The following is a 10,000-nucleotide window of genomic DNA, read 5'->3' on the forward strand; positions in this document are numbered from 1 at the left end:
AGGACAGGGGACGGGTGGGCGTCGTGAGTAGTAGTGGTGGTGGGGTGGTGGTGGTGGTGGTGGTGGTGGTGGTGGTGGTGGTGGTTGTGGGGTTGTGGTTGTGGTGGTGGGGTTGTGGTGGTGGTGGTGGTGGTGGGGTTGTGGTGGTGGTGGTGGTGGTGGTGGTGGGGTTGTGGTGGTGGGGTTGTGGTGGTGGTGGTGGTGGTGGGGTTGTGGTGGTGGTGGGGTTGTGGTGGTGGGGTTGTGGTGGTGGTGGTGGGGTTGTGGTGGGGTTGTGGTGGTGGGGTGGTGGTGGTGGTGGTGGTGGTGGGGTTGTGGTGGTGGTGGTGGGGTTGTGGTGGTGGGATTGTGGTGGTGGTGGTGGTGGGGTTGTGGTGGTGGTGGTTGTTGTCATGTTTTCTTACTTTTCTTTCTTTACATTTTTTAAAAAATTTCCTTAGAAGTTCTATCGTCATAACTATTGAAATCATGACTGATTGTGTTGTAATTAATATTAATGATGATGATAATAATAATAATAATCATAATAACAATAATAATAATGACTATCAAGATGATGATTATCAAGCTAAGAATGGTAGTAGAAGTAGTAGCAGTAGCAGTAGAAGTAGTAGCAGAAGTAGCAGTAGTTGTTGTAGCTGTTCTAGAAGCATTATTATCATCATAATTATCATTGTCGTCATCATTATACTATTATCATCATTATCATTATTACATTTTCTTATTCTCATTTTATTCATTATTATTATTATTATTATTATTATTATTATCATTATTATTATTATTATTATCATCAATAGTATTGTCTAAAAATGGAATATTCGTACGAATTTGTATTCAACAAAAATTCAAAGAACCAGAATGATTAACTTTAACTCTCTCCATATGAACGGCGAAAGAGACGACGTTAACAGCGTTTCTCCCCAATTACCACCATCAAAATATTACAAGAGGAAGGCTCTTACACTGAAGAGGTGAATGTTGACAAAGAATACCACAATTCTGACGACAGAAGCTAAAGGTTGGATCATTGAGACACCCACTGGACATCCGAGGGGTCTGTGTAGAGGAGAAGAGAGGACTGGCCGTACTGAGTGAGTTAAAGCAAACTAGTCATAACACCACCATCAGAGCATATGCAGTCCAAAAGAGGGAGGGTTTCATAACGGAGCTGCCTTTCTGTATTGTCTCTTAAAGAGAGAGAGACAGACAGACAGACAGACGGACAGACAGACAGGCAGACATAGACACAGAGAGAGACAAAGAAAAAGACAGAAGAGAGAGAGGGGGGGGGGGGAAGAGAGAGAGAGAGAGAGAGAGAGAGAGAGAGAGAGAGAGACAGACAGACAGACAGACAGACAGACAGACAGACAGACAGACAGGCAGGCATAGACACAGAGAGAGACAGACAAAGAAAAAGACAGAAGAGAGAGAGAGGGGGAGGGAGAGAGAGAGAGAGAGAGAGAGAGAGAGAGAGAAAGAGAGACAGACAGACAGACATAGACACAGAGAGAGACAGACACAGAAAAAGACAGAAGAGAGAGAGAGAGAGAGAGAGAGAGAGAGAGAGAGAGAGAGAATGTGTGTGTGTGTGTGTGCGTGTGCGTGTGTAAGCGAGAGAATGAAACAAATGAGAGAATAAAACAAATACACATACAAATAAACAAACCAATAAACGCCGCCAGCGGACCTACCTCTTTGATCTGGTTGATGACGTCGTAGCCTTTGAGGTAGGCGTTGCCTGACGTCACACTGACGTCACCGGTCAACATCTTGAAGGTAGTGGTTTTCCCGGCCCCGTTCTGACCGAGGAGTCCGAAGCACTCCTGCTGTGGCACTCCCACGCAGATGTTACTCACCGCGGTAAAACTGCCGTAGCGCTGTCCAGTATAAATAAGTAGGTATATATATATTTTTTAAATGTGCTAATACAAAAGAAGTTAACTCTCTCCATACGAACGTCGAAAGAGACGACGTTAACAGCGTCTCACCCCAATTACCACCATCAAAATATTGCAAGTGGAAGGCTCTTATACTGAAGAGGTGAATGTTGACAAAGAATACCACAATTCTGACGACGGAAGCTAACTTGAGGTTGGGTCATTGAGACACCCACTGGACATCCGAGGGGTCTGTGTAGAGGAGAAGAGAGGACTGGCTGTACTGAGTGAGTTAACAGCTTCACTGTTCAGCATGCGGATGAACCAACAATGCATTTCCACATAATCATACAAAACACACACACACGAATGCCCGCACACAAGAACACGCGTGCATGAACCAACATGTACATATATGATAGGAAAACAAAATAAAACTGCAGGCAGGTAAAAAAAAAAAAATTAAAAAAAAGCACCAAAAAAGGGGTGGTGCTCTCAGTGTATGGACGCGCTGGTGAGCAACCCGAATTTCACACAGAGAAATCTGTTGTGAAAAAAAAAACCCAACCCACCAGTAATTCAATTCTATTCAGTTCAATACATAACCACATGTAAACCCACATAATGGCGCATGCACACCAATTCCCGCACAGTAGCACACACGTGTATGAGCGCACATGTACATACATAAGCACACGCAGACTCCATACATGGACACGGGCACGTGCTTGTACACACACATATATATATATATATATACACAACAATACAGACATAATAAACACTGGACCAACGCCTTGACCACATCACACCCCCATGGATAAAAGACCACAGCCACGAACAACTTGACATTCTCCAAATTACCAGAAGATACGGAGAAAACGCAGTAAAGATACTGTTTTTTCCCTCTCCAAATTACCAGAAGATACGGAGAAAACTCAGTAAAGATACTGTTTTTTCCCTCTCCAAATTACCAGAAGATACGGAGAAAACGCTGTAGAGATACTGTTTTTTTCCCCTCTCCAAATTACCAGAACATACGGAGAAAACGCAGTAAAGATACTCTTTTTTCCCCTCTCTAAATTACCAGAAGATACGGAGAAAACGCAGCAAAGATACTGTTTTTTTCCCTCTCCAAATTACCAGAAGATACAGAGAAAACGCAGTAAAGATACTGTTTCTTTCCCTCTCCAAATTACCAGAAGATACATCCAAGAAAAAAAACAAAAACTGTAGAAGTCAGTTGCCTTTCCTTATGGTTTACGCATATGTACGTTTGTACGGCCCAACACTCAGCTTATATCACAAACTGACAAAAGTTTTCAGTTGGGCCAACACCAAAGTGAGAGTTGTATTATCTATAGCAATGGGAAATCGCTGACAGCTTAGTCTTTTGTGAAGGACTATGATTCTCAAACTTGGAGGTACAATTGCATTGGCTTTGAGTGCTGCAGCCTTGTGGGCTGTAGTTAGCCTTCGGGAACCATCCCCAACGCCGACTGTCCTAAAACCATCTTGGCCGAGAGAGTGGGGATGTAACTTGGGCAAGATGGTTTCAGGACAGTCGGGGTTGGGGATGGTTCCCGAAGGCTGCAGCACTCAAAGCTAGTGCAATTGTACCTCCTAGTTTGAGAATCATAGTCCTTCACAAAAGACTAAGCTGTAAATGATTTCCCATTGCTGTAGGTACACTCTCCACTGTCATCAAATTCTAGCCCAGATGGTCGGGACAATAGTTACCTCCTCTTCTATTCTGATGGTCATAGTCGAACAAGACTATCATGTAAGTTTGTGAAAAGTGATTAGTTAAGGTGTGTGCGGGAACGTGGTGCATGAAAGGTAAATATGATTTTGTGAAAGAAGAAAAAAAAGAAAGATGTGGGACAAAAAGAGGAGGATGGAGGCCCCACAAAAAAAAAGGAAAAAGAAAAGAAAAGAAAAAAGTGGAAAAAAAGAGGAGGTTGGAGGCCCCAATAGAAAAAGAAAAGTGGAGAAAAACATATACAAAAAATTAATGAGACGAATATTGACGCTAGAGCAATGCTAAAGGCGCAGGGGCTGAATGAGTTAGTTTCAGTTTCAGTTTCAGTAGCTCAAGGAGGCGTCACTGCGTTCGGACAACTCCATATACGCTACACCACATCTGCCAAGCAGATGCCTGACCAGCAATGTAACCCAACGTGCTTTGTCAGGCCTTGAGAAAAACAAAAACAAAAACAAAAAAACAATAATAATGAAAATAAAATAAATAAATAGATAAAAAAAAAGAATAATAAATGAGTTAAAAAGAAGAAAAAACAAACCCATAAGCACGCACCTTGTGGAGGTCCATGATGACCAGAGGGTCGCTGCGAGTCACGTCACCCCGACTCCCCCCACCTTGCTGCCGCTGCTGGTACAGCCGGCTACGCTCCGCCGCCACGTCACTGTCCTCCATCATGTCGTCACTGCTGACGCCAACCCCGTTGACGAAAGCCATAGGTACGTCAGAGGTCTTGCGCTGTCGCTGGCCACCCTGCAGAAAGTAACGAAGACATCATCATAGCTGGATTCAGAGTTCCTGAGTGTGCAGAATATGACAGAAGATCTCAAGTGGCCTGGTCTTCAGGACAAGAAAAAGAAGAAGAAGGCGAAGAAGAAGAAGAATCGTTCGATTTTTGGAGCGAAACTTGGGAGCATGCCATGAAGTTCGAGTAACTTCCCTTTACTAGCAGTTCATGCATATTAATGAGCATGACGAACCGGTTTAAGTAAACGGGTTTCTTCACCGGTCTGCCAGGCGGGCTCAGACAGAGAATGCCGATCAGCAGCGCACACCTGTCAGAAAAGTGTCACAGTACACAGTGCGTATTAAAGGGAAATAATCAAAATGATGTATCGTATCTAATGGAAACAACAAAAAAAACAGTTTTTTTTTTTTTTTTTTTTTTTTTTTTAGTGCATATTGAAAGGAAAATATACAATACTGTATCAAACGGAAAACAAAATCATATTATATCAGTGCATATCAAAAGGAAAAAAAACTACAATGATGCTGTTGCTCTTTCTCCCCACCATATATCAGTGCGTATTAAAAGGGACGGGGGGGGGGGAAGAAAAAAGAAGAAATAATGAAAATGGGAAAAAGAGTTTACGTGAACGAATAATATCTGTCTATCTATCTATCTATCTATCTATCTATCTATCTATCTATCAATCACTTAATCTGTCTCTAAATCTCTCTGTGTCTGTCTGTCTGTCTATCTGTCTATCTCGATCTTTGTCTGTCTGTCTGTCTGTCTGTCTCTCCCTCTGTCCGTCCTCGCTCTTTCCGTCTTTCTCCATCTCTGTCTGTCTGTCTCTTTCCCTCTCTCCGTCCATGCTTTTTCTTTCTCCATCTCTGTCTGTATCTGAGGTTAAACAGAACAACAGCAACAGCAACAACAACACACACACCTATCTATCTATCTGTCTGTCTGTCTGTCTGTCTGTCCATCCATCCATCCATCTAAATATATATATATATATATATATATATATATATATATATATATATATATATACATATACACAAGGACTAAAGGACTAGGCCCCAGACCTTGAGATAGGCCTTGAGGCGGGCGAAGAGGCTGAAATCCGTGGCCAGCACGATGGCCATGAAGACCAGCCCTTGCAGGAACATGAACAACAGGAACCGGCCTATCCCGGGGCTCTCCCACGCCAGGTAGTCCGTCTGGAACTCGATGCAGTAGCTGCTGGTGCACGTGCCTGTGCAAGACAATGACACAGGTGTGCACAAGAAGGAACTTGTAGTCAGTTTCATGTTATGTCTCGTCACAGCAATTATAATCATACAAGGTAGTAATGTTCTATGTGTTATGTTATGTGATTTTTTTTTTTTTTTTTTTTTTTTGTAAAGCACCTGCTAATGCAGTTGTTTTTTTTCTGGATAGAGTGTTATATAAGTTTCCAATATTATCATTATTATTATTATTATTATCGTGGTTTATGAGGGAAGAGAATATGCACTTTACATGCACGTGAGTACATGTGTGTGTGTGTGTATGTGTGTGTGTGTGTGTGTATGTGTGCGCGCGCGCGCGCGCGAGCTCGTGCGTGAGTCAGTGCGTACGTGCGAACGTACGTGCATGTGCGCCATGGTCCTTACTTATTATTTCTTTAGTTTAACGTTTTTTTATTTGTTTGTTTGTTTTTTCTTTATTTTCAGTGATTTTAGACGAGGGGTAAAAAACCCACAAGGGAGGAAAAAGCAAAAACATCCCTCTGCGCATGTTTGTGCATGCGTGTGCGCGCTTGTGCTTGCTTTGTGTGCGTGCGTGCGTGCGTGCGTGTGTGTGTGTGTGTGTGTGTGTGTGTGTGTGTGTGTGTCCGTGTCCCAAATCCTTGGCTGAGAGAGTGGGGGGGGGGGATGCAACCTGGCCAATAAGCTCTCCACTATAATCAAACTCCAGCCCCAGACAGTTAAGTTGGGACAGCAGTTACCTCCTCTGCTGTTCTGATGGTCATAGTCGGACACCGACTGACTATCATACATGTGTTCATGCGCGCATGAGTGCGTGCGTGCGTGCGTGCGTGCGAAGGAGGAGACTGGGCTGGGGTTGGGGTTGGGGACGGGGGGGGGGGGGGAGGAGGTCCTTACCGTAATCTTGACAGCAGGGTCCCGGTTGGACGGGGCAGGTGGCGGTGTAGAGCAGCTTCTGACAGGTGTCGATGTTGAGGTAGTTGGTGTAGATGTCCATGAAGGCCTTGGCCATGCAGTAGTTGGGGAAGATCACCAGGAAGACCCACTCCAGCAGGTCGGCCTCCGTGGTCAGGTCCAGCCCCGGAAGAGCCAGGATGAACACCGTGATGGTCGTCACCAGACCTGGAGGGGGCGCGGCGGGGGGCGGGGGGGGGGGGGGTTACAGACAGGACGGGAAACAGAAAAAAAATGATTTATTGTATATTATGGTTGTGTAGGTGTGTGTGTGTTTGAGAGAGAGAGAGAGAGAGAGAGAGAGAGAGAGAGAGGGTGTGATGCTGTAAGTATAACGTACGTTATGTATTTTGTGAAGCATCTTCAGCGGTTTTATGGACATGAGTGCTGTATGTAAGTATCCACTGTTTGTCTTCTCCATTATTATTATCATCATCATCATCATCATCATTATGTTTTATGCACATTAATATCAAAACGGTCCGTCGAAAAGATTAAATAGTAATCCATATACAAAGTAGTTTACATAAAATCATGCTCACTGAGGATTTTTCTTCACTTTGAGAGGAACCCACTCCCCTAGGAAACCCTCTCGTCTCAGAATGCCCCTCCCCCAAGTACCACACCCCCAACACCTCCCCCCCAAAAAAAAAGAATACATAAATGAATAAATAAACGAATTAATCGCCATGCAGCCAACACATCACCCGCTCACACCACCCCATCCCCCAATCCAATCCCTTCTCCACCCCCAACCGATCCACAACACCCCCACCCCTACCCTGTCCCCCCTTCCCCACAACCACCCCTACACCCCTCCCCCCCCTTCCCCCACCCCACCCCCACCACTCCACCGTACCCGTGAGGATGTTGAAGACGATGAGCAGCACCATAGCGGTGGCGGGCGACTTGAAGAGGAAGGAGACGACGTAGACGAAGGCCAGGGCCGCCCAGCCGTAGAGCAGCAGCACGAGCAGCACGAGGCTCAGCCGCTGGCCGTCGACGTAGGCGCTGGTGTCGAAGGCGGCGAAGACGATGAGCATGGCGAAGGTGGGCAGGAGGTAGTTGACGTAGTCCCACAGGAAGGTGGCCAGCCAGAACATGCCGGGTCCCACGCCGCTCACCACCTGCAGGTGCTTGGCCCCCACCTGGAAGGAAGGAAGAAGGGGGAAAAGAAGGGAAAAGAAAAGCATAGAAAAGAAGAAAGAAACGATGATGAGATTCGAGACTTGTCGTTTCCCACAGGGTGGGGGGGGGGTGGGGGGTGGAGAGGAGATGGGGGACTTGGGGGGTGAGGGGGTGGGGGGTGTCCAGTGACCCTTCTCTCTGACCAAGAATAGAAAGTTCATTTCTCAATCCTCTTCTTCTCTTGGACTCAAGTCTTGAAGACTAACCTGTTACACTACTGGATGAAGTCAAGTGCCGTTCCAGTCTTCTTTCGCGAATGAATGCTGTGCCTGTTCTTTGAGGAAAGGCAAGTGTTTGTTGTGACAAACTTGTTTAAATCCGAGAATTTCAGGACCTTCAAGGTTGTTTTTTTTTGTTTTTTTTCTCCAATGTCCCTTTCTTCGCAAGAAAAAAAAGAAGAAAGATATTCAATTCCCACTTGAACAAAATAGTCAATGTCTTCTTCTTTAGCAGCGAAACAAAAAGAACAACACAAAACGAAAGCAAACCCCCTCCCGCCCCCCCTCCCCCCCCCCCAAAAAAAAAAACCAACCTGGACGTCTGGAAGACTATCCTCTTCTCGCCGTACCCTCACCCCCCACCCCCTAAAAAAAAAAAAAAAAAATCATCATTGGAGCGGACGAAAGGAATGCCGTCACAAAGACAGCCAAACAAAACAGAAAAAAAAACCAACGAAAATCAGGGTTAAAAAAAGAAAGAAAAAAAAGAACTGATACAATAAACCAGAAAGAAAAAGGAGAACAAAAAAAGAGTCAGAACAAAAAGCAAATGAAAAAGACGATAGCAACAACAACAACAATAATAAGAAGAAGATGAACATGAAGAAGATGAACAAGAAGATCAAGAACAAGAACACCGAGAAGAACAAATGACAGAAAAAAAAACCCAAACTAAAACGAGCCCACCCTACCCACACACCACACATTCCCCACCCACACCCAACACCACACTCCCCACACCCAACTCCCCACACTCCCTCCCTCCCCCACACCCCACCCCCCCCCCAACCACCCCTGTTTCCCCATCCCCACCCACCCACCCTACCCCCTACACCCCACCCCCCAACCCCCCAAATACACTCACCTCCCTCTCCTTGACCAGGAAGAAGACGAAGGAGGAGGTGAGGAAAGCCATGCCGAAGGAGATGCAGAAGCCGGTGAGGAACCCCTGCGTGGCGCTGGTCGTGCTGGAGTCCTCGGCCGCAGCGTCCTCCCCCTTGGGCAGCGGCTCCATGGAGGTGGTCAGCGAGTGGCTGCTGCTCGCGTAGGCCTTGGCCAGGCCGTTGAGCATCGCGGACACGGCCACGGGAAGGGCGTGGAAGGGTTGACCGTTGTAGAAGGCCGTGGCTTTCAGGGTGTTGCCGCCGGTCGCCGGGGGGTCGAACTGGGCTCCGATGATGACCTGGAGGGATGGATGGAGGGAGGATGGTGGTTTTTGTTGGTGGTTGGTGGTAGTTGGTCGTGGTGGTTGTGGTGGGATAGAGCGTGCGCGTGTGTGTGTGTGCGTGTGTGTGTGTGTGTGTGTGTGTGTGTGTGTGTGTGTGTGTGTGTGGACTATAATGTTCTATTGTCATAAAACCTTAAGGTTTATAAGACACAATGAAACGCGCGTGTGGGGTGGGGGGTGGGGTGGGGTGGGGGGCGTGTGCGTGTGTGTGCGCGCGCGTGTGTGTGTGCGTGTGTGTGTGAGGGTTGTTACGAACAGTGCCAAAGAGACGTCACTTGATCTGAGATTTTCCTTGTTATCTTATGCTCGTAGGATAGAGCGTGCGTGTGTGTGTGTGTGTGTGTGTGTGTGTGTGTGTGTGTGTGTGTGTGTGTGTGTGTGTGTGTGCGTGTGTGTGTGTGTGCGTGTGTGTGTGTGTGTGCGTGTGTGCGTGTGTGTGTGTGTGTGTGAGGGTTGTTAAGAACAGCGTTAAAAAAAAAAGACGAGACTTGATTGATATAAGATTTTCTTTTGTCGTTATCGTCGTTGGAAATATTAAACAAAGACACAGACAGACAGACAGATAGACACAGACAGAGAAGACAAACAGACAGACAGACAGAGAGACAGACAGACAGACACAGACAGAGAAGACAAACAAAGACAGACAGTCAGACAGACAGACAAACAAGACAGACAGACAGGCAGACAGTCAGGTAGACAGATAGACACAGACAGACAAGACAAACAAAGACAGACAAGACAAGACAAGACAAGACAAACAGACAGACATACAGACAGACAAGACAAA

The 10,000-nt window shown here is 46.1% G+C and overlaps 1 protein-coding gene across 1 annotated transcript in view; it reads right to left on the reverse strand.

Moving 5' to 3' along the window:
* Positions 1-10,000, reverse strand: part of LOC143299820 (phospholipid-transporting ATPase ABCA3-like) — a 52,964-nt gene that overhangs the window by 9,738 nt on the left and 33,226 nt on the right. Inside the window, exons 17-22 of the mRNA XM_076613284.1 lie at positions 8,848-9,165; positions 7,436-7,724; positions 6,520-6,744; positions 5,458-5,627; positions 4,198-4,395; positions 1,695-1,880 (exon numbers count right to left, since the gene is read on the reverse strand). Coding sequence (XP_076469399.1) covers positions 1,695-1,880; positions 4,198-4,395; positions 5,458-5,627; positions 6,520-6,744; positions 7,436-7,724; positions 8,848-9,165 — 1,386 coding nt within the window. The remainder of the gene's footprint in view (positions 1-1,694; positions 1,881-4,197; positions 4,396-5,457; positions 5,628-6,519; positions 6,745-7,435; positions 7,725-8,847; positions 9,166-10,000) is intronic.

Source organism: Babylonia areolata, chromosome 25, assembly GCF_041734735.1.
Source record: "Babylonia areolata isolate BAREFJ2019XMU chromosome 25, ASM4173473v1, whole genome shotgun sequence".
Lineage (NCBI taxonomy): Eukaryota > Metazoa > Mollusca > Gastropoda > Neogastropoda > Buccinidae > Babylonia > Babylonia areolata.